The sequence below is a fragment of the Balaenoptera borealis genome, assembly GCF_965194805.1.
Source record: "Balaenoptera borealis genome assembly, chromosome: 16".
Classification (NCBI taxonomy): Eukaryota; Metazoa; Chordata; class Mammalia; order Artiodactyla; family Balaenopteridae; genus Balaenoptera; species Balaenoptera borealis.
The window spans coordinates 26,245,175-26,270,005 of record NC_138872.1 but is presented as its reverse complement, the minus strand read 5'-3'; the positions used below and the strand labels follow the sequence as shown (position 1 = coordinate 26,270,005).

General features: G+C 53.1%; 1 protein-coding gene across 1 annotated transcript; it reads left to right on the top strand.

The window, feature by feature from the left end:
- Positions 1-78: 78 nt before the first annotated feature.
- BPIFB3 (BPI fold containing family B member 3) lies at positions 79-24,756 on the top strand. Its single transcript, XM_082362344.1, is given in 17 exon segments — positions 79-2,649; positions 3,369-3,525; positions 5,740-5,844; positions 6,267-6,407; positions 7,853-7,916; positions 9,703-9,763; positions 10,550-10,558; positions 10,561-10,640; positions 10,777-10,846; positions 10,849-10,955; positions 12,184-12,237; positions 14,189-14,359; positions 15,244-15,311; positions 16,502-16,592; positions 17,144-17,393; positions 18,003-18,079; positions 18,906-24,756. Coding segments are annotated over 17 exon segments (1,950 nt in total). The 5' UTR covers positions 79-2,489; the 3' UTR covers positions 19,191-24,756.
- Positions 24,757-24,831: the final 75 nt, after the last annotated feature.

Below are 24,831 nucleotides of genomic sequence, written 5' to 3'. Positions count from 1 at the left end.
ATACTATTAAAATTAATTCATTTCACAGGGAGAACAGCTCGGTGTTTTGTGACCACCTAGAGGGGTGGGACAGGGAGGGTGGGAGGGAGACGCAAGTGGGAGGAGATATGGGGATATATGTATATGTATAGCTGATTCACTTTCTTATAAAGCAGAAACTAACACACCATTGTAAAGCAATTATACTCCAATAAACATGTTAAAAAAATTAATTCATTTGTTTCTTTTTCACCTTTTTAAAAAATGTGGCTACTAGAAAACTTTTTAATTGCATTATATTTCTACTGGTCATCTCCTTCAGGGCAGGTGGTTTGTTTCTTTTGTTTACAGGTGTATCCCCAGCACCTAGCAAACAGTAGGTGCTCCACAAACGCCTGCTGAAGAACGAATGAATGAATGGATGGATGAATGAATGAATTTCTCTCTACCGTCATCTGCACCAGACTCAGGAAGGGAAAAAAGCAGCCTGCTCTGGAACTCCAGGGGGAACACTGGGTCTTGGGAGGTGGGGGTGGAGTTGGTGCCCCTCCCCCCTGCTGGCCCAGAGTTCCTCTCTCCAGGCCCCATGGCCATCTCCCTGCCAGGCCTGGGATGGGGGTAGTGGCAGAGGGACAGAAGACCCAGCAGCCTTAAGCTCCTTCCTTCTTTCCCTGGGCCTCAGTTGGGGTAGGTGGGGAAGCAGGGTGGATTCTGTGCCATCGGGGTGTGACCCTTGGAGAACCCTGGAGGGAGATCCTATAGATAGGCTCAATGCCCTACCCCAGCCCAAGTTCTGGGGGGAGGTGGCTGCCTTTGCAGTCCCCATGGTTTCATTCCCACCCCTGGGCACTGACCCCAGCCAGTCCCCCCTTTTACTCTCCCCCCAGAAGGAAGGCTTAGCCCAGGCCCACAGGGAAAGCTGCAATTTGCTTCTGACAGGACACACTAAAGGGTTTCTGGTGGCTGTGCCCCCTTTATGTCCCCAGAGCCATTGTGGGCATATAAGAGCTGCCCCCAGGCCTGAGAGGGTGGAGGAGCCGACAGGAGGCCGGGATCGCCCACCCACTCCTCGTGGAGCTGCAGGAGCGGGTAAGGCAGCCTGCGGGAGACCTGCGGGAGGCTTTATCCAGATCCTCAATCGTTGATCCTGTGACCATCCTGCTGTCCCATCTGAATAATGGGCACTGAAAGAATTCTCCCTAGGAGAACACTGGGGGTACCTGGAGGGTGATGGGAGAAAAAGCCCATTTTGCAGATGGGAAGACTGGGGCTCAGAGAGGGGCAAAAGCAGGGATGTGTGGACTGAGGACAGAATTGTCCTAGGCTCAAGGCGGGGTGTCCATTTTTCTCTAAGCCATGGATTCTGACTGGTTTCTCATTGTGGTAATATTTCCTTCATAAGAGATTCAAGGTTACAGGGAACCCCTCTGGGACCAGTCCTGCTGAGATGGCTGCTAGTCCATACAGAGCCCATATGTACCTCTGTGCAAATGAGGAAAAGGTGTCCTCTTGGGTAGACACAGCCTGCACCAGGGCAAACTATTGGCGAGTGAAGTGGGGCTGGATTTCCATCCACTCTTGCCCCCTCAGCAGGCACCCCCTCCAGCACACAACAGTGCATGGAGGCCCTAGACACAGTCCCTGCCCTCACAGAGCTCACAGAGATGGCTCATGAGGACACAAGCACAATGCATGATCACAAATTGCCTTAAAGTAAATATTCTGGGTGATGTTAGTGACAGACGGGCTTCTGTGGACAAAGTAAAGGATGGAGGCCTTTCCAAGCAGTTGACATTTATTCAGAACCTGAAAGATGAGGAGGTAGTCATGCAAAGAACCAGAGGAAGAGCCTCCCGAACAGAAAGAACAGCATGTGCAAAGGCCCTGAGGTGGAAGGAGCTTGTCATGGCTAAGACTAAGAAGGTCAAAGAGGCAGGCAGGGCCCTTGTGAGTAACAGTAAGGAGCCTGGGTTTTATCCCAAGGGCAGTGGGGGACTGCTGAAGGGTTTAAGCAGGGGTCACATGAGGGGATAGATGGGTATGTGACTGGGTTGGCAGATATGGAACTTCATACAGAAAAATCCCATTCTATGAAACTAGTAAGTTAGCCCTGCTCTCACCTCCTATCTCGTTCCTTTCAACATCAATCCAGGATAGAGGCAGGGGAGGAGGAGAGAAACGGGACATGCTAAATCTAACTGCTGAATGTCTCCAATCAGCCACACCTTCTAAAATGGCCTCTTGAGCCAATGGGAAAGCAGTCCAGGAAACAGAGCTCCCATCCTGCTGTCCCAGAGAGGAAGGCCCCTCTGTGGCTCTCCCTCAGAGACAGGTCCAGGGTCACTGGGGCCACAGAGGACTAAGACTTTTAAGTCAAATGTGTTAGCCGCTGCTTGAATTGGATGGAGAGGGCTTTCCAGGGAGTGAAGCTGGACTTGAGTTGTGCCAGGTGGGCAGGAGGACCCCGGGTTGGGGAAGGGGCAGAGGGAGGATAACGTCTGGGCAAAAGGATGGCCTCAGGGTTCCTGCTTCCGCCCCCAGTAGGTGTGATGCCGGCGATGCTGGGCGTGTGGTCTCTGCTTCTCCTCTGGGGTCTGGTGACTCCGTGCCAGGGGCTGCTTGAGACGGTGGGCATGCTTGCTCGGATTGACAAGGATGAACTCGGCAAAGGTGAGCCCGAGGTGGGCAGTGTGTGAGGGGTCCAGCTGCAGAGTAAACCACCCCATAGATAGGCTCACATGCTTATGCTTCAGGAACAGATGAGAACAGGTTTTGATTCCCAACTGCATAGGGAGTTCAGGGGGTTAAAAGTTTGCTTGCAGGTTCCAGTGGGCGATTAGTTCACTCTCTTCTGAGAGGTGAACCAGGTGGGATGGGCATGCGGGGCCTGTGTCTCCCTCAGGGACGGGGGCGGGGGTGGTTGAGGAGGTCCAGGGGAGGGTGCTGGCTGGGCCAACATCTCTGCCCCACGTTTCTGGGGTGGGGGAACTCCACTGGGCATTTGCTGCTCCAGGGCTCAATGGCCCAGGGTGACCATAGTTGTGAATAGCAAATGCTTCACGGAGGCTACCCCGCCCTGTTGCAACCTCCACAAGGCGGTCCTTTCCATCTTGCCCTTCTCACGATCTGCACAGAGTCAGACCAAGGGTGCCCAGGAGGGGCAGAGGTCGCCTCCTCCCTCTTGATCGTTCCCTGGTGGCTGTGTGCTCCCTCCTTTACTTTTGCCCCAACTTTCGGTGCTACCGGGTGACCCAGGGTCAGGAGCCCTAGTCATACTCTTGGTCCCAAACCCAATTTGCTGTGTGACTTTGGGCAAATCTCTGCCCCTCTCTGGGCCTTAGCTTCCTCATCTGTAAAATGAACCTTCCTCCCCACCACCCTGTTTTCAGCCATCCAGAACTCGCTGGTTGGGGGGCCCATTTTGCAGAACATGCTGGGGACTGTCACATCTGTGAACCAGGGCCTCCTGGGCTCAGGGGGCCTGCTCGGAGGAGGTGGCCTGCTGAGCTACGGAGGGGTTCTTGGCATTGTCAAGGAGCTTTCTGGGTGAGTCCTTACAGTGTGGCCGCTTGACCACCTACCTGTGTGCCCTACACGAAGTCTGATCTTTTCTTTGCTTCAGGGAATAGAGAAGATGTTGACTCTTTTTAATTTGTTGGCAGGCAGTGGGAATTTCATGGGGAGCCTGGACAGGGAGTCCCAAGAACCAGAGTCAGAAAATAAGGAGTCTACTGCGTGCCAGGCAGTATGCCCCTGTGGTTGAGGGTTCCAGCTCTGGGGTCAATTTCAATTACTCACTGTGTGACCTGGGGCAAGTTGCTCAGTCTCTCTGGGCTAATCCAAGTTGCTCTCTCTGGGTTAATCCAGGTATCTGCATGGCTCTCTCCCTCCTCCTCTTCAGGTGTCTGCTCCAAAGACCCCTGCCCTGACCAGCCTCTCCTTGTCCCCTTGCCTGCCTTCATGTTCTATAGGGAATGAATCACATCCCTGTACCCCATATATTTCACTTTTTTTTTTCCTTGCCTCCCTTGCTAGATTATAAACCCCAGGAGGGCTAGGACTTTTGTCTGGCTTGTTCACTGCTGTGTCCCCAGTATCATAAGTAGTGCTTGACACATAACAGATGCTCAAAAAATATTTTTGAATGAATGAATGAAATCCCTTAAGAGCTAATATTTATAACTTACTGACCACGTAGACAGGTTTTCTGGGTGCCTAGCACCGTGCTAAGCACTGTGAGTAAATTATCCAGTGAATCCAGAGGTAGGAACGTCATCAACTGCACTTAATAGGTGAGACGATCGACGTCCCCACAGGCAGTGAAGGGACTTGCGCGAACTCACCCAGCTAGGAAGTGCAGTAGCAGGGCAGGGCGGGGGCGGTGTCTGGGTGTTTAATCACCGCCATACTGCCTGCCCCAGGTAGGCAGGAACGAGTCCACGGCTGGTGGTGGATCAGGGGATGGCCAAACAACAGGCCTCAAGAAAGGCTGAAGGCCAGGAGAGGGGTATGGGGAAGTGTCACTGTACAGGAGGAAATGGAGTGCTGGGAGCAGAAGGGGAATGGATGCCCACCTCCCAAAACAGTAAACAGATGTCTGGAAGGGGAGCTGGTAAGGACTGACTGCTCAAGGATCACTAAGTGCCAATCTGTGGTAGGTATTGTCATTATCCCTATTTTACACACAGGGAAACTGAGGTACGGAGCAGCAATGTGATTTGCCCAACGTCACCCAGTCAATTAGTGGTAGAGCTGGGATTTGAACCATCTGGCTTTTACTGGCTGCACCATGAGCAACTACTCATGGGGTTGTTGCCAGGACAGTGAATCTGTATCAGGCTGAAACAGAGCCTGGCACATAATAAATGCTCCATAAATATTAACTATTATTATTATCATTATTAATAGATCTAGTCCCCCTCCCACTGTAGAATCCCCTCTACTTGGTGAGGCTGGGGCCGCAGACATGAACCATTGTCCTAGCTTCAAAGAGCCGCCAGTATGAGGTCGGACCCAGCAGTCATGATCCTGTAAGCTCAGGGCAGTGATAGAGGCAGTCCAGGCAGGGTGTGGGAGCTGCTCAGAGGAGCGTATTTGCCTGAGTCAGAGAAGCAGTAAGGAGGGCTTCCTGGAGGAGGAGATACCCTAGCTGAAATCAGGAGAGCCAGAGGAGTCACCTAGCTGACAGTGGATGCAGAGTGGAAGGAAAATTAAGGAAAGGGTATTCCAGACTGAGGGAACAGCCTGGGCAAAGGCCCAGTGGACAGAGAAAATAATGAACTGTGGGGAGCTGTGTTTGAGAACCCCCTTGGGTTGTGTGTGTGAGAGCCTAGGAGATGGGAGTGGAAGGACAATGACCCAGGCCAGAGACTGAACCAGGGCTGAGGCCATTGGGATGGGGTGGGGGGAGCACTTTAGCTCATTGAGCCTCCAGTGAGGATGATGATATTACAGTTCCAGAGCATATGCTTTACCAGCTGTGCACCTACATTATCTAATTTTTCTCTGCAACATCCCTATGAAGTGGGAACTTGTATAACCCCACTTAACAGATGCAGAAACTGAGGTCCAGAGAGGTGAAGTAACTGGCTCAAGGGCCCACAGTTGGGTTTATGGGTTAGAAGTGGGACAGTGGACACACCCAAGAGAGGCTCCAGGCTCTGCCTGGTCTGAGATGGTCCAGGCACTGAGGGACTGGTCCTGGGGCAGGGTGGGGGTGGGGGGGTTGTCTGGTAGTCAGTGGCCCTCTCCTCCATGCAGGCTGAAGACTGAGGAAATCACACTGCCGAAGGTGTCTCTGAGGCTGCTGCCTGGGTTTGGGGTGCAGCTGAGCCTGCACACCAAGGTGGGCCTGCGTGGCTCCGGGTGAGTGTGCCCCTGGGGACCCCCTACCTCATTGTCTCTCCACACCCACCCCCTGCCCCCCTATTTCCTCCTTCCTTCCTTCCCAAGAGACTCCCACTTTCCTATTCCCTTCCTGGATCCCACCCCACTACCCCTCCCCAGGGATCTCCATCCCACTGACGTCCAGAGACTTCCATCTCTCTCTCTGGAGACCCCTACCCCACTGCCTGGAGCTCACTGGTGGGGGTGAGGGAGGGGGCGCAGGGACATGCAAAGGGGCAGGGAGGCAGGAGGTGAGAGGAGGGAATGGGGCCGCTCACAGGGCTACCCCACCCGCCGCTCGTCAGAGCCCTGGTCAGCGGCCCCGGGGTGGCCGCGGCTAAGGCGGCCCTGGTGGGTGGTGCCTGGCCGCCTGGCCACGCCCCCAGCATCAGGTCTCGCAGCCCCCCGGGGGGCCTCTTGCAGCTGGCAGCTGAGGTGAAAGTGTCGTCGCGGGTGGCGCTGGGCGTGAGCGCGTGGCGTACGCCCATCCACATCCTCACGCGCTGCAGCACGCACCTGGGCCACATCAGCCTGCTCTCAGGGTGAGTCCGCGGTCTGCAGCCGGTGTTGAGCTGCTCCCCGCGCCCGGACCTCCTCGGGCTCATCGCGCGTGCGCGCACCGGGCGGAAGTCTCCTGGGTCTCCAGGGAGCGGACGGCTGGGCGGGGCCTGTCTCACCAGATCAAGCCTCGGCGCAGACCTGCAGACTGGCAGGGACGGGGACTCTGGCCCAGCCTGCAGCTTGCAACGTCCACTCCTGAGCGTCCCCCTTCTCCAGCCCCCGAGATCCTGCCTCCCTTCTTCCAGGTAGAACAAGGGCCCTCTGTGGTCCCTTGACCTGTAGGCATTTCAGTCCCTGCTCTTGGCATATACGAGACCCAGCTCAGCCCCTGACTTGCTGTGTGACCCTCCAGGGGAACCCCTTCCCCTGTCTGGGCTTCAGCGTCCCCATCTGTATAATGAGGACCTAAATTTAATGATCTGGCACTTTTATATCCATCTCTTCCCCCAACTGTCAGGTCACAGTGATCCTTCTTCCATGGGACAGCTGAGGTCCACAGAGGGCAAGGGACTTGCCCAAGGTCACACACACAGCTTGAGGCAAGCACGGAGATGAGCTGGTCTTTGGACTCAGGTCCAAGGCTTTCTCACAGCACTCTGCATCCCCGCCCAGCGACACCTGCTGCCTCCCCTGCCTCACACGTTGAGTCAACCCCTGTTAGTCCCTCTGTTCCAGGCTAAATCCCACACCCACACCTACACCCCACCTTTGCTGGGTGGCCCTGACCAGTGATGGGTTATCGGACAGCTCTGTGTTAGCGCCCAGGAACAGGGTGAACCGGGGTTGGCCCTGTCTGCAGAAGGGTCTTAGTAAGAGGTTTCCAGGCAGGGTCTTGGGCTCCTTAAACCCCAGTGGCTCCATCCTGTTCCTCTGGGCTAGAGGGGGCTTGGAGGGGGTGAAGCTCAGGAGGGTGTCCTGTGGTTGTGGTTCTGTGATTGTCACCCCTCCCTCTGTACCCCCATACTCTCCAAACAGACCTAAGCCCATCTATCGATACATGCACATCCTCAGGGCACCCTCTCAGGCATTCATTCACTTAACAAATACTCATTTATTCAACAAGTACTTATTGAACCCTCACTCTAAGCCAGGTGCTGTTTTAGGCCCAAATGTCTACACATATTGGAGAAGACGAAGGGAACAGACTTTTACTGAGCACCAGACATGTATACACTCCCATTTGATCTCAGCAGCAACTGCTCTCTCTAAGGCAGGCACTGTACGGATGGGGAAACTGAAATCCTCCTCTGGGTCCCATGGTGAGGCAAAGCCAAGATTTAAACCCAGCTGCCCAAAGCCCCAGCCGAGCCCACGAGGAGAGGAGATGCGTGATGTCCAGAACCTCCAGTGCCCACCCTGCCCCGTCATCTGGGTTGGCGCTGTCCCCGCGTGGTGGCCACACCTTCACGCATCTCACTCTGCCCAGGCTGCTGCCCGCACCGCTCTTTGGGGTCGTGGAACAGACGCTCTTCAAGGTGCTGCCAGAATTCGTGAGTGTGAGGGCTGCAAGCCAAGTACACCCTGAGCCGTGCCCCTCCTCCCCCGGCTTTGAGTTAATCTGGGCGCCAGGCAGGATTAGGCTGTGTTTTCCTTCCACGCCCATCAGGTAATCCCATCCTGGCCTGCGCACGGGCCTCCCAGGTGCCGCCGCCTGCGAGTCTGTAGGTGGGCTGGCACAATCTGTCCCCAGACCTCTGAATCCAGGTGACCTGAGTCCCCTGCTCCCAAATCCAAGTAAGTCCCTTTCTTACCCCCTGCTCTGTCTTTGCCACCTGTATTATTATTATTGACTTTATACTTTTCTTTAAACTAGGTTTGAATTAAAAAATTCGGTCACTCAGTGATTTTAAACGAAGCCCTGTGCTTGGCAAACGTGTCTAGAAGATCACATACATGTACATGTTAAACACATTATGATTAAACTGCTCCAGGATGCTTGTCCATGGCCTGCCCCCGTCGTCCCTTGAACCACACTTAAGAAAAGCTGGTCTGGCCAAAGCCCCAATTCACTGAGGACAGAGAGAGGAGGGCTTGTTGGGGTCACACAGCCAGCAAAGAGCAGTCAGGCCTCCTGATCCCCAGTCCTGGCAGGACCTCTCCTGTGAGTCCTTGTTAAGAACACCCATGGAGATGGCAAGCGTGTGGGGGACTGAGGTTAGCAAAACTGCCCTGGGCTTGAAGAATCCAATCAGAAAAGAAGCTCAGGGGGAGAAGGGGAGCTCCCAGCAGCAGAGACCCCAGCCCAGGCCCATCTCAGGTAGATTTCAACAAGGGGGTGTGAGTACATTTAAATTGTGGCCCATAACTGGGGTCTCTGGACCATTAGCTGCAAGACAGGATTCATGTGACTCAAAGAGGTTTTAAAAATAAGAGTTAATTACCAGCACTTAGAGATTGGAGATTTCTCTAAACAATCCCATTTCTGGCTTCTCTTATGCAATCAGCCACCCCAGCTGCACGTACCTCCTTCCTGTAGGCCGCACATGGCTGGTGCCCAGGAGGCTCTTCCCCCCACCCATCACAGCCCCTCTGGTCTCCTCTCATTTCCGAGACGTGCCTGACCTCAGAAGCCCTGGAGTTTGGGGCTCCAAGTTTAAATGAAAACAGCTTGTCTCTCTGAGAACAGCTGTGACCTTGGACAGGTCACTTCTCTTCTCCGGCCCCAGCAGTAGAATGAAGGGGCTGAAGGAGTGAAGGGGCTGGGCTGGACCACCTCTGGGATTCCTGCTCTGGTGGACTCAGATTCTGTGATTCCCAGACTTGGGATTCTGGAAGCCGGACAACTTGTTCCCTGATGGCAGAGCCCAGGGGTTTTTAGGAAACCCGGGGTGGTGTGCACAGTGGATGCCCTGGGCCAGCCCTGATTCCAGGTGGAGGGGAGGAGGCGCCCCTCTGGGGGATCTGGATTGTAGGTCTCCCAGTGCCCACATGGATGGCAGGAGGGACCTGAGACCTTGTTTCCTTGGGGGAGGGCCTTGTCCCTACACCCCAGCTAGCCTCTGGAATGTGTCTTCTTGTCCCCCCAGCATCCTCCAAGGTTTTCTGAGGGGACTCATGTAACTGGCCCTCTCCACCACCCACTCCGCCCTCTGACACTTCAAGCTCCAGCCCCTCCCCTGCCTCCCATCTGTGTGTCTCGCCATCCATCTACATCGTCTGCCTTACCTCGGTCCCTGGGACCACATAGCAAATCGTTCAAAGAAAATGAAGCTGTTCCCCGTGCCAGGCTGGGGCCCGCTGTTACTCTCCTGTAACTCCTGTCTCCTCCGGACACAGCCGTGCCCCGTGGTGGACAGCGTGCTGGGCGTGGTGAATGAGCTCCTGGGGGCCGTGCTGTGTAAGTTGGGGCCCACCCTCCTCCTCTCTGCACCTGCTCTTACGTCTCCCCCACCATTACCCCAGCGGGTGGGGTACCAGGGAAGAGGACGGGGCAGAATTCTGGGACCTTTCATGTCTTCCTCAGACTGACGAGGCCGCCACTTTGAGGAGGCCTAATGGTGGTGTTCTGGGTTGAGGTCAGTTCCGCAGGGTGAGGAGACCCGGAGCCATCCAGGTCTCCATCTGCCGGGGGCTTCAGGCCACTTACTGAGCACCGGCGGTGTGTCTGGCACTGTCAGAAGCATGAGGCAGATACTGTTATTATCTGGACAGACAAGATGACTGAGGCTCAGAGCTTAGGTAAGGAACCCAAGGCCCTGCAGCCACAGTGGCCCCCAGCCTCTCTGAGCCTTGTGGAGACATGGATGCCTTTTGTATTCACAAAAGGGCCTTGAAAAGTATAAAAATGCATAACTAGGATAAGGATAGAAAACTTGGGGGCAGATATGTCTCTGAATGTGGTATTATATGAGAGAGACAGGGCAACAACGTGGTTGGTGGCACCGGCTCTGGAAAACAGGAACCCTGGCTTTGCTACTCTGTGGCTTGTGTGGGCTGGGGCTGGTGACTTCCTCTATTGGAGCCTCAGTTTCCATATCTGTAGAATGGGGATGACAGTAGTGCCCTGGTGAATGCTTAGTAGAGTTTTAGGCGTTCAGCAGGCACTCTATAAATAGAAGCAGAGCCTGTTATTACTGGGGCCTGGGCTCATGAGGTCTTTCTCCTTCCTCCCCTCCTCATGCAGGCCTGGTGCCCTCGGGGCTCTTGGGTCCGTGGAATTCACTCTGGCCACATTGTCTCTCATCTCCAACCAGTACATAGAGCTGGACATCAATGTGAGTGCCTGCCGAGGCCCCGCCCACAGGTAGGGGTGGTGGGGTACAAGTGGAGGCCAGGCAGGGGATGCTAAGTCAAAGCCAGGTGAGTGAGCTGCCCTGAGACCCTGCCACGCGCTGTCTCCTGCCCCTGCAGCCCATTGTGAAGAGCGTAGCAGGTGACATCATCGACTTCCCCAAGCCCCCCAACCACATCAAGGTGCCCCCAAGGAGGACCACACATCCCAGGTGACTGTGCCTCTCTACCTCTTTAACACCGTGTTTGGGCTCCTGCAGACCATTAGTGCCCTTGACCTGGACATCACCCTTGAACTGGTGAGTACGGCACCCTGCCCTGCTGGACCTTGGCAATGCTAGCGGTGACCTAGTCACATCATCACTGATCAGCCTTGACGAGCCCTCTTCTTATAATAGGAGAGAGTTGGACAGGTTTATAGCATGCACATACCCACTCTTGTCCTTCAGGCAGACATTGCTAATTGATAATGGCCTCTACTTGGCTAAACCTGAATGGAATTTCCAAATCCTTCTCAACATGACACTCAGGACGTTACTTTGAATTGGTCAAAATTGGCATATGAAATGTAGCCAACTTCCCATCCCTGCACCAGATGAGCCCTTCTAGAGTCAAAGCCCAATTTTACACTAAAGTGTGAATGGCTAACATTCCCACTGCTTTCTTAAGAGCATATTTGAGTTGGAGAGAAGAAGACTAGGGTTGGACTATACCAAAGGTCACTTGGACATTTGTTTTGAAGCTTCTGAGACCTCTCTGTTTCCATTCTGGCCCCCTCTCACACCCTCACAGATGTCTGGAAGCCCCAGCCCCCGGAAGCCTTAGCCAGAGACATTTTCTTGGTCTCAGCCCTGTCCAAAGGCAGGGAGCTCTGAGCTACCTGGGATCCTACCTGCAGCTCAGCCCAAGGGAGCAGGGACTGATTACTCACTTCCTGCAGGTGGGGTCCAGAGAGCACACTGAAGGCCTATGGGGTGGTTGGAACAGGGTCCTGAGCTGGGAGGCAGGTGTGACCAGATTTTCCAATTTTTTAGCCAGAAACTGCAAATTTATATGAAATGTCCTGATGTGTAAATAGTGGAAACAAATTTATAGTATTTGAAAATATTTTTGGGGTAAAAGGCAAAAATGTCTGGGATCAGATCCCTGGGCCTTCAGATTATGCGCTCTGGCAGGGCAGTTTAGAAGTTCTAGAATTAGCCTGACTGGGTTAAAGCCTGGTGCCACCATTTACCAGCTTATGACCCTGGACAGGAGCCTCAGGTTTCCCATCTGTAAAATGGGAATAATCGTAGCACCCACCTCCTCGAGCAGTTATAAAGGTGAAATGAGTGAAGGCACACAAGACCCTTAGCATGTGTCTGGCATGTAGTAAGCACTCATCATTGGTCAATAGAAGGAACATGAGTGTCTGTAGAGAGGTATGTATAAAATTGGGTAGGGGAAAACTACTTTGTGTGTGCTGAGGGATCCCTATTTGGCTCTGTGTTTACCCCCCACCCCCATCCCATTTGGTCTTGGGTCCAGGTTTCCAGCAGTGTTCCACTGACAACTACAGAGCTGGCAGCTTTGGTCCCTGAGGTGAGTGACCCTTTCGTGGGCTTTGTTCACTGTAGCTCTTTCCTGATGACCCTGAGTGGACTCCAGAATCTTTCTCAATACAGCTCTCCAGACAGCTGCAATTGAATGTTGAGTGCAAATTCATACTAAAGTGTGATTGACTAACACCTTATCCTTTCCTGATAGCAGATTTTGCTTAGAGAAGAAAGGACCAGCGTCTAACTGCGCCAGAAGTCAACTGGGCATTTGTCCTGGGGCTGTTGCTCCTATGTCAAGCAGATTCTTTCCAAGTGATTGAGCCCCCTCCCTCCAACTGCCTTACTTCATCTTGGTCTCAGTCTTCTTGTCCTCAGAGAGAAGACTCAGGGCAGTGGCCATGGAGATGAAAGAGAAGGGGGGAGATTCAGGGAGATTTGACTAGTGGGCATCAGTCAGTACGTGACTGCAGGGCCTGGTCCTCAGCTTTCCCATCCCTCCAACTGGTGCTGAATCAGCTTCTTTCCAGCTGTGGGAATCTGAATTATACTGAAGTTGAAATGACTACTACAAGGTCTTTACGTAACAGCAGATTCTGACAGAGGTTAGAAAGAGACCCACAAGGCCTGGGCTTCCACCAGAGAAGATGGAGAGGGCAGCTGAATTTGGGGACACAGACAAATTCTGTGAGTCCTTGAAGGTGGTGATGGAAAGCAGCTTTGGTGGGCCTGAGTGGGGCCTCTGCTTATTGGTGTTTTGGGCTAAAGGGCATAGGTGTCTCAGGCAAAGGCTGAGATTGGGGCTAGACATTCAGAAGAACCTCGTTCTTCTGAGGAGTTGTAAGATGGTGGAAAGGGACTTGGGGGAGGCCAGGGTGGCAGGAGCAGGGACCCATGGATGCAACAAGGCATGCCATGTCTCTTAGCCTAGGGAGGCTGGGCTTGTCTCTGGAGCCTGAAGCCTTTGTTTTCACAGCATCAGAGCCCTGTGTGTGGCCCCAGTTCTGAGTTTGGTTCCATGGCTTCAGAATCTGTGGATATAGGAGGCTGGAATCCGGTGATTCCCCCTGTCTTTATGATACTGCAACCCCGGGAGTTGGGGCTTGAGGAATTGGTCACCAGATCCCAGCATTCAAGTGATTCTAACCTTCTGTGGATGCGTGGTTTCCAGCATTTCTGTAATCCACGATGTCGTGATTATGAGATTCAGCATTTGCTGATTGTGTGATTCATTCAGTCAACTAATATTCACTGAGCACCTACTATGTACCAGGCCCTGTGCTAGGTGCTGGGCATGCAGAAGGGGCAATTGGTGAAAAGTAGACAAAAGTCTCCGTGTTCAAGGAGCTGCCATTGTGGTGGGAGGGACAGACATTGAACAAATAAATAAGTAGAATATACACAGTGTCAGAAAGGTGGAGGAGGGTGCTCTGCAAAGCCCTCATTGAGGAGGCGATGTGTGAGCTGAAGGCTGAAGGAGGGGATGGAGGGAGCCATGCGGGTGTCTGGGGAAGACAGTTCTGGCAGAGGGAGCAGCAAGTGCAAAGGCCCTGAGGTGGGAGCATGCCTGGCTAGTTGGAGGAACAGCGAAGTGGTCAGTGAGTCTGGAGAGGAGAGAATGAGGGGCCAGTGGTGGGAAGTGAGATAGGAGGGCAGAGGATGGATGATGTAGGGAGTGTAGGCATCGGGGATATTTTTTGTTTTGTTTTTTTATGTTGTGTAATAAAGTGTGTCCTAGGGGGAGGATTTTGACTCTGATTGGTTGTTCTGTGGATTGGTATCTCCGCACCTGAGTGTCAGCCTCGTGGGGGCCAAGACCAGGCCTGTCTGGTTCAGGCTGTTACCTCAGCTCCCAGCACGGTGCCTTGGGCCCACTAGGTGCTCAATGAGTGTTTGTTGACTGACTAACTGATTCTATTAGTGGAGCATCTAAGCTGCCCCTGCTTCTCTCCTCGTGCCCCTACTCTGCCCCCGACTCTGCCCCTGCTTCTCTCCAGACCCTGAGGAAGCTGCCACCAGGCCAGCAGCTCCTGCTCTCACTGCGGGTAAAAGAAGCACCCACGGTCACGCTCCAGGACAAGAAGGCCATGGTCTCCGTCCCAGCTAACATCCATGTGCTGTCCTACCTCCCTAAAGGGACCCGTGAAGCCTTCTTCCAGCTGAACAGAGTGAGCAGCTGAGGGGTGGGAGCTGGCACTGGGGTTCTAAGTAGGGCTGACCCTCTCCAGGCTGCGGATCTCAGGGTGGGAGGCCCCATGTGGCACAGCACAGGAAACCCCGCCCCCACTGTCATCACCTGAGCTGAGACCCAAGTGCCCTTGGACTCCCAGCTGCTCCCTCATCACACACGTGTCCACTGTGCTTCCTCAGGACCTCAGGAATTGCCCCCACCTCCCCAGCCTCTCTGTGCTCACATATCTCTTGGATGACCCTCCAGCTCCCTCCTGGCCCCCACCTCCAGTCTGCTCCCCTCTACCCCACCGCTACTGGTTTTCCCAGCCATACATCCGGGCAGTGGCAGGTCCTTCCCCTGCTCACTCTCTGCCCTGGCTCTGCACGGCCAAACACCATTCCATCCCCAGCCCCTTGCCTCATCCTTGTGCCTTTCCCAGCCTTGCGCCCTAAGCCAGTTACTCAGGGCTACCTGGTCGCACCACCCTGCCTTTGTTTGTGCAGGGACCACCACCTGGAGGGCAGTTTCTCCCCTTCCCTTGGCTAACTCCTCACCTTCCAAGATTCAGCTCAGGAGTCACCTCACGGGGGATGCCTTCCCTCACCCACTGCAGGCTGGGTTGAGGGTCTGTCCAAGCTCCTGCAGCCCTAGAGCTGCCTCGCCTCCAACACCGATTGCCCTCAGTACCCTGGTTCTTGAGCGCCAGAACCTTCAAGTTACCTCCTCATAGCCCAGCGTGGACCCTAACACACGGTAGGGCCTCAGCAAGGGGTAGTGGAGGAAATAGACGGTGGAAATTCACCTGTTGGCCAAGGCAGACCTGTCCTCAAGTTCCTTCTGCCAAATTCAGTGTAATCTCTGCCTGCTGTTCCCATGCAGGTGATGACTTTAAATGCCCAGCTGGCTCCGTCAGCTACCAAGCTGCACCTCTCCCTGTCCCTGGAACGGTAATGTGGGATCCTGGGCCTTGTCTTTACGAACAAGAATTAGGGACCGACAGAAACCCTCTCTTATTTCTTGAGCAGCAACTAAATTGCAAGTGTTTTACCAGCATCTTCCTTGCCTCTGGGACCTGCTGGGAAGGGGTGGTATTAGCCCATTGTACAGATGAGGCAACTGGGGCCCAGAGAATTGGCTCCAGAGTGGGCATCTTCCACTGCACCTGCTCAAAAGCTGGCCCTGGAGATAAACCTGCTGTGGGGTATGGAGTCTAGACTCCTGAGTTATCAGCCCTAGAGGCTGGCCGTGGAGGTAACTGTCCTTGAATGTTGTCAGATGCTTTGTTATTCATGTGGACTAGCTATTTCTCTAGTTTCTCCACCCCTGTGGTAACTAGGCCTCATGATAATCATAATGACCAAGATGGTGATGTTGATGACGATCTTTCCTTACACGTGCATGGCACAAAGCCCACGCTCGCACAGTGGGTTGTCCCTGGAAGCAGGTCCACAGTCTGGGCCTCCATTCTCTGGGCCCAGTGCTCTCACCTTGGCCTGGGGCCTCTCTGTCCCTCCCCTGGATACAGGGGTTTTCCCAGGGGACTCTGGGATCAGACTGTCCTGGGCCATAGGTACCCGGTGCTCACCGGACCCCTGCCGGCCCCTCAGGCTACTACTACCCCCCTACAGGGCTCCACCATCGCCCCATTTGTAAGCTTGACAAAAGCCCTCACTGACTGCCAGGGTTCGTCTCCCCTTCCTGGTGGCAATTGAAGCCTCAGCCCTTCAGGAGACAGAGATGTGTGTCCGGGCTCTGGCCCTGGACCTGCATTTGAGCCAGCTGTGATCCGTTGGTGGTTTATTGCCTTTAGTGAGCAGCTGTTGGGTGCAGGGCACTCTGTGTCCAAGGCTCAGTCTATGGGAGGGCCACTCCTTAGAGAGGTTCAGTCAAACAACTGGGATTCAGACCAAGGCTCCAGGGCCATGGAGTCGGAGGTGGCAGTCATGATATCTCAGAAGGAGGTTAGCTCCCTCCAGGCCCATTTTACAGGTGGGAAAACTGAGTCTCTGAGTCAAGGCTGGATAGAGGCAGAGTTGGCCCTGTAACCCTGCTTCCTGATCCTGGAGAGCTAGGGGTGGGGCAGGCTGGGGGTGTGGTGGGTGCTGGGGCCCCTCAACATCTCTTTTCTCTCCACCAGGCTCAGTGTCAAGCTGGCCTCCTCCTTCGCCCACGCCTTTGTTGCAAGTTCCTGGGAGGGTGAGCAGCTTGGCATTGGTGAGGGTCTACAGGTCGGGGTGGAAAGGAGGCAGGATGAGTCATGGGCCATATGACTGAGCTGGCCCCAGTCTGGGCTCTGCCCCAATAAGCCAGAGTGGGCAAACATCCGGACAGGTGTGTGTGGGAAGGGGGGGTTGCGGACACACATACGCACGTATAATATAGTCATTGTCTTAGGAAAGTGAATCTCATGATCTTCCAAAGTCTTGGAACCTCACAAAGTTGTAAATGTGTAGAACCTCACTAGGGTTCAGAATTCTGGAATTTCACACAGTAATAAGGTTCCTAAACTCAGAAAGTTCTAACATTTCAGAGGCCCACAGAGCCCTTAGTTTCCTGCTTCTCAGAGGCCTGAGGTTCTAGAATTTCACGATGGTCTCAGGTTCTAGGTCATTCTAAGTGTTTCTAAACTCACAGGAATCTAAGATCAGACCACACAGAGTTACTGGCGCTGGGCACATTTCCTCCCTCTTTCTCAGACACAGGCCCCACAGACCCTTCCTCCGGGAGAGCGGCTCGTCCAAGCTCATGGGGCACAGGGTGAACCCTGCCTAAATCACAGAATCCCCTTTGGGGTCACTGGTGGACAGCCCACCCCAGCGGGCCCTGTGTCTACCAGGAGCTATGTCCTCAGGCATGGGGGTGGGGAGGCTGGGGCAGCTGGACCTCTGGATTTTTATCCCTGGGGAAGGGTTGCACAGCTCCCTGCAAAGCCACACCTCCCAGCCCTCTGTGTGCTCTGTTGCAGGCGTCCCGTTTAGAAGAATGGCTCAGTAATGTGGTCCGGGTAGCTTACATGCCAAAGCTCAATGGTAAGGGCAGCCTTCACTGTCTTCTTGGACACATGGAGTGTCTGAACTCAGTATTGCCAAATCCATTGCCTCTCTCCATTGTTTTTTTTTTTTTTAATTTTTTATTGAAGTATAGTTAATTTACAATGTTGTGTTAGTTTCAAGTGTACAGCAAAGTGATTTGGTTATTATCCATTGTTCTTAATAGAGACACTGAGGCTGGAGAGGGGTTGATCCCCATTTCCAAGATGCAGAAACCAAGTTTGTTTCCATACAGACAACATTGATTAGCTCCTACATCATGCCGGACTCTGGGCCTCAAGAGCTTGTGTTCAAGCTCACAATCCAGAGTGAAATAGTCATGTAAACAAATGAGTAGAATATAGATGACCCAGAATGTGCAAGGGACTGACAGAACCTCAAGGAGGTTCTACTGAAGGGACCCCTTAAGATGATACAGAAAAAGGACATTTTTATTTGGGTTTAGCAGGATGAGTAGGAGTCTGCCAGTATGGGAACCTGAGTCTCCAAGAAGAGAACTGCCTCGCTAAAGAAAGTTGTGGAATAGGGTCAGCAGGTCCCACCTTGGCTCCCCACATATCTTTGCTTTCAGCCACACCCTCTTCACAGTGAACCTGGATGTTGGAATCCCCCTGCCTAAGGTTCTCAATGTCAATTTTGCCAGTGCGGCTCTCGTGATCATAGCGGTGAGTTTCCCATGCAGGTGTGGCCTAGATGGGCCTTAAGCTTGTCTCTGGAGAGCCCTGCTTGAAACTCATGAGGGGACTGCTCTGCTTCATCAGCTGGTCTGTCCCTGCACCATTTTCTAAGTTGCTCAGGGATTATAAATTACCTAATTTGGGAATGGCAAATATACAACGTATGTGCTATCACTCCTTCCTTACTTGCCCGTGGCAGACATTGTCAAGCAGTCACAGAGTTCTTTCCTGCTCAATTCAGACACAGGACTGGCCGATAGGATGGAACCTCAGGTTTACTCACAGAATCACAGTTCCCCTGGTCCAGGGGTAGCAAGTACACGTTCTGTCTCTCCCTTCTGCTGTGCCCGTGGCAGGCGTGGCTAATAGATCATGACATTTTTTCTTACTGAATATTGACATGGCCTCACAATCCTTTTCAATCCAGCACAGCTTTGAGTCTCAGTACAGCTCTGGGAGGTGGGCAGATCAGGGAATTCTGGGCCCATTTCTCAGATGAGGACCAAGGCTGAAGGAGGCCACATTTCTGGCCCAAGTTCACACAATAAATTAGCAGGAGAAATGGCACTTGAACTTATGTCTCTTTAAGTCCTAAAGTCAGTGACCTCTCCCACACTGAATGTCGTTTATTCATCATTCATTCATTTCTTCATTCATTCACTTAATAAGTGCCAGCTGTGTCCCAAGTACAGTGCTAACCCCAGGGCATGGGGTGGGGGGGCACACAGAGATGGCTGCAGGGATGAGGGTATGTGGTGGCGGTGTTGGGCACAAGGACTCAGAGGGCCTAACCTTGAGCCGTTGCCACTTGCAGAATGCTGTTGTGCTGACGTGGCATCCTGAGGCTGACAGCTGGCCACCATCCCTCCCTGTTGACTGCCAGAGTCCTGTCCATCTGCCCGCTCTGCCTCAGTTTCCCTCCCAGGCTCCAGCCTGTGTCGGTGACAGTGTAAGTGTCCTTTATCCACGCAGGCTCACCCAGGTGCTCTGGCCCTGCAGCTCTGCCCCCAGTCTGGGGTGGGGACTGCAGGGTCAGCCCCAGCACTCTGCTTTGGAGAAAGCTCTGGCGCCTCCTTGGCAAGTCCTGAGCTCTCAATAAACGACTCCTCTATCTCAGCACCTCCCGGCTGGTTTGTTCTCCAGTCACACAGGGGCTACCTTGGCCTCTGCCTCTGGTGCCCTCCCCAGCTCCAGGCAGGGCTCCTGGGAGGTGAGGGAACTTGGGGCCTAGTCATTGTAGCTTCACATCCCAAACTTTGCTGGTTGGCCCGGGCAGCCTCTGTGTCTCGTCCTGCCTTCCTCCGCCTCTGCCTCGAGCTCCCTGTGTCCCTCTCCCCTCCCACCCTTTCACTCTCCTCTCTCTATTTTTCTAAATACCTCCATCTTTCACTCTGTCTCTCTGAGTCTGAGTCTGTGTCTGTCTGTCTCTGTCTCTCTGACTTTGGGACATTTCTCAGAAGTGATGTCTGAGCTGAATTTTGAAGGGTAAGAGTTTTCCAGGGAGAAAAGGAGCCAGCATTCCAGGAAGCAAAGATGAGTGAGACTCAGTGTTGCCCGGGAGGGATCACTACTGACTACACACCTGCTGTTGACACACCTCAGGATAGACCTCAGGACAAAGCTACACTGAGGAAAGCTACACTGTGCGGGCAGGGAAACTGACACCAGACAGGAGCCTGGTTGGCCCAAGGCCTCACAGTAGCAGAGCTGGGATGGGAAAGTGGGAGTCCTGCCTCTCTCTCCTGGGCTCCTCTCTGCTGCTCAGGATGGGCCTCCTTGGTTCTGGGGAATGGCCCCAAGTTGGTACTTATGAGTGGGCCTGAGTGAAAAGGTGCCAGTTAAGTTTTGGGAACTGGATCAGAGGATTTGAGGGGGGTGCAGAGGAGAGTTGGAACCCATCTAGAGGTTTACCCACCAATAGGAATGACCATCCTCCCATCCATCCATCCATCCATCCATCCTTTCATCCACCCACCCATTCATCCTTCCATCTACCCATCCATCCACCCACCCACCCATCTACCCATCCATCCATTCACATACCCATTCATCCTTCCATCCATTCATCCATCCATCCATTCATCCACCCACCCACCCATTCATCCTTCCATCTACCCATCCATCCATTCCCATACCCATTCATCCATCCATCCATCCACCTTCTACCCTTTCTTCCTACCCCTGTCCCTTCTTTCCTCCTTCCCTCCCATCCACCCACCTACAATTACTGGCACCTACTACATGCCAGGCCTAGTGCTGAGTGACATGTTGGGATTTATCTTTGACTCCTTTCTCATCTCCAGTGTCTCCTGACTCCCATCCAGAACAATGCAGTGATTAAATGAGTAGCTTGTGTTAGCTGCCTGTGTTCAGATCCCATCCGAGCTGCCGTGTGGCCTCAGGCAAGTCTTTTAATCTCGCTGACTTTCGATTTCTTCATCAGTAACTTGGAGATGATAGTAATTTGGTTTTGAGGGTTAACCAGCACTCAGGATGGTGACTCACCCATCAGAAGCCCTCAGTGCCTTTAGCTCGTGTTACTGCTGCATTATTCTCCCTCCTCATCCTGCCTTCACCTGTTCCTGCCTCTCTACCCAAACCCCAGCACACCCTCCTCCTCTCTCACGAGGACCGCACCTGCCCTCCCTGTCCTCACAACCTCCTCTCTTCCATCCTGTCCTCCTTCAGCTCATTCTTGACCTTCCATGGCTGGATTCTCACGGCCAACAGGAAATCATCCAAACTCCCAGGTTTGGCATTCAAGGCTGCCTAGACGTGGCCTCAGCTGATCCTCTTGGAGCATGAAGAGGGAGCAGAGCTATCTCTGTGCCTCAGGCTCCTCATCTGCGAAATGGGAATCCCGTAGGACTCACTCATAGGTCGTTTGAGGATGAAATGAGACAGTCCTTGTAGAGTACTGAGAAGAGCGCCTCCAGCCTCACGTGCCCTAGGCAGGGTCTATTATTGTGTTCACACTGGATGTCACTGCCTCACCCTGTTTTCCACTTGACCAAGAGCACCTCAAGGTCAGGGAGGGTCTTTGTCATGGCGAGACCTGTGGCTGCACACAGTAGCAGTGAGAGCAGCTAACCTCTACTGAGCACTTACTGTATACCGGACATTGTGTTAGATGCTTAACATCCCTTTGCTCAGTTAATTTTCATAGTGACCATGATCAGTGGGTATTATCACCCTGTATTACATATGAGGAAACAGGCTCAGAGAAATGGAATTGGACAGCTTCTAAGTGGCAAAACCAGGATTTGAACCAGGTCCTTCTTACCCTTACTCCAAAGCCTGGGCTTTTCATGGCTACGCTATAAAAGTAATACTTGCTGTGTTAATTTTATGCTTAATAAGAGCCAGAAACTGTTCTAAGGGCTTTAGATACATATGTCATCAACTCCTTGAATCAACCCTTCTTTCTAGGAACTGTTTTTACCTTCATTCTAGAGTTGAGGAAACCTGAGGCACAGAGAGGTTAAGAGACTTGCCCAAGGCCACACAGCTAGGAAGTAATGAGGTTAGAACCTGAACCCAGGCCCTTGACTCCAGAGCCCAGGCTCTGAACCTCCGCACTTAGAGTGGGCAATGAAACCAGACGTGCAGGAAGCCCCCCGTTCGGCAGCCCCCCGCAGGCCTGGCGAGCTGACGGTTCATGAGGGGGACCAGTGCTGAGAGGAGGGGTTGATAGTGGGGCTGGTTCTGTTTCCTGGTCTTGACAGCCTCCTGCATGAATCCCCCACGTGGCCCCCTGCAGGCTGAGTCACCTTCAGGGTGAGTTACCTCCCAGGGCCTGGTCCCACCAGCTCCAGACAAAGGTGCCTTTTGAACGCTAAGCCCAGGTGATCTCCCTGGTGCCGGAGCTACACTAATCCTCTCGGGGCCTGAAGGGGCAGGCTGGCCTCATGGCCACCAGGACTTGGCTGGTCTCAGGACTGAGGACAGGCACAGAGCCTCTGATGACTGACCTTCATGTGTGCACCGCCCTCTACAATTTACAGTGGGCGTTGATCCCTGCTCTCTGGTGGGAGGGATGGGGAGGTGGAGAAAGGCACAGTTGCCCTCTTTGCATTGTATTTCAATTTTATTTTATTTTATTTTTTAATTTTTTAAAATAGATTTTATTTATTTATTGGCTGCATTGCATCTTCCGTGGCTGTGCGCGGGCTTTCTCTAGTTGCCGAGGGCTTCTCTTGCGGTGGCTTCTCTTGTTGCGGAGCACAGGCTCCAGGCACGCAGGCTTCAGCAGTTGTGGCACACGGGCTCAGTAGTTGTGGTGCACGGGCCCAGTTGCTCCGCGGCTTGCGGGATCCTCCCGGACCAGGGCTGGAACCCGTGTCCCCTGCATTGGCAGGCGGCCGCTCAACCACTGCGCCACCAGGGAAGCCCCTGTATTTCAATTTTAAAAGGCAATATTTTTGTTTAACAAGCAGTTTTATCACACTAAGTGCCAGGAATGGGGAGTCAAAAACGGGGTTTACTGAGCCCCCATGAAGCTCCAGGTATATTCCAGATGTTTCCTCTTTAATCCTCAAAACCCTGCTGGGAAAGTGTGATTATGCCCATTTCTCAGATGGCCAGACTGAGGCCCCAGAGGAGAAGTGATTGTCCAGAGCTGAGAAGGCATATGGGATGTAGGAACACAGGCACATGTGGTTCTTAGGGTCCCTACCCTGGAGCCCGTCTAGCCCCTACAGATGATAAGATGGTCCAGGGCCCGGGCTCAAGCACCCCCCTTACACCCCTCATGGTTTTCACTGACTTGCTGCCTTGTGGTGCCAGCAGGGACCCGGAATTATGGGAATAAAAATGCCATCTACTGAGCACCTACTGTGTGCTGCGCCCTGTTCTCAGCACTTTGCATGATTAAGTCACCTGACCTTTACAACCTCCTCTTGAGGCCAGGCCATTCTGGTCACCATCTCAACACCAAAGAAACAGGCTTGGAGAGAACTGGCAGCAGAATTTGAACCCAACATCTGGCTCCAAAGCCTGTCCCATTAATGCACCCACTGCAGATAGGGAAACTGAGTCCCAGAGAGGGGCTGGCCCAGGGGCCAGTGGTGACATTGGTGAGCTTGGCAGGACTTAACATCACCCATGCCTGCCTTCAGAGCCTCCATTGCCCCCAGGGAGTAGGGAGGAAGCATCTCCCTGCAGAGTTCGGCAGAACTCACATTTATTCTCAGCCTGGCTTGAGAGCAGGCCTCGGTGGGGAGAGACAAATGCCCCCTCACCCTAGAGAGGTTCTCAGGTAGGCCTGGTGGGGGAGGGAGGAAGTGGCATCAATTAAACATGGAGGTAGGACCTAGGCTGGGGCTGGGGGTAAGAGGCAAGGAGGACTCAGATTTCTCCCCAACTGGTATGGAGAGAGTAAGGGCATTCATTCATTCATTCATTCATTTGCTACACTGGTATCTGTACCTGTGTTGGGCTGGGAGTGGGGCACAGGCTTGGTTTCCCCAGAGTAACACCATCTCAGGGGGTTGGCATTGCAGAGGGCCTTGGGGGGGGCATCCAGAGGAAGGGTCAGAGTTAGGGGTTGTCACAGAAGGCTTTCTAGAGCAGCTGGCATTTCTGCAATAGTGTGACTAATGGAATCTGGAGAAGGGTATTCTATGGCAGAGATTGCACATGCAAAGGCCCGGAGGCAGGGAGGCTGGAGGTGGTGGTGGTGAAAGGAACGAGCAGCACTGGTGTGGAAGGCAGATCCTCCTTGAATGCCAAGGAGGAGGTCGGGGCCGTGTCCCAGAAGGTTTTGGAGGGGGCAGTGACTGCCACTGAGGGGTGGGAGCAGGCACTGACTGGGAAAGAACAGGAGGGAATATTCTGGGGTGATGAAAATGCTCTATATTAAGATAAGGGTGCAGGCTACATACTGTATAACATGTCAATTTTCAACAAGTAAACACAACATTTGTGCCTTTTTACATCTAAAGAAAATTTTACATCTAAAGAAAAGAATCATAATGGCATGCATGTTGAAATGTTTAAAGGGAAATATACTGCTAACTGTAACTTTCTTTGAAATACATTTTTTTTTAAAAAGATGGATTAATGGATGAATAGATATGCAATAAAGCAAGTATAACAAAATGTTAATGGTAGATGTAGCTGGTGGGTGTAAGATGACAAGCATATGGGTGTTCGCTGTATACTTCTTTCAACTTCGCTGTACGTATAGACATTTCATAATGAAATATTGGGAGAAAATCTTCTGCAGGTCAACAGAAGCCTATCTGCTTATTCTCTTCGCACCTGCCCGAAGTTTGAAGAGCAGATCCGTATCCATCTCCCTGAATCCTCAAATCAGTCCTGTGAGGCAGGTATTGTACTCATTTAGCAGACGGAAATATGTAATGAGAGGCACAGAGCAGGGAAGTGGCCGGCCCAACGTCAACCAGTGAGTTCAGGGTTGAGCGAGGTCTGAACCAAGGTCAGCCTGACGCCGAGTCTGGGCACAGTAGTCTGCCCAGGCCATCTGGAGTGGGCAGTGCCTGCTTTAGAGCTGGAAACTAGATGCGTCTGGGGGTGTTTCCACTTCCGCCATCTGGGGGCCTAGCTAGGGTCTCCAGGAATGTGCCCAGACCAGGGGCTGATAAACCCCAGCTCATGTGACACCATCTGGGGCTGAACAAGTTCTCAGAATTAGCCACAAACCGCAAACCCTTGTGGTTTTGGGTCCCGATGCCCAATGGGCAGAGCAAATCTGGATTCCGGTCTCTCGTAATTACATG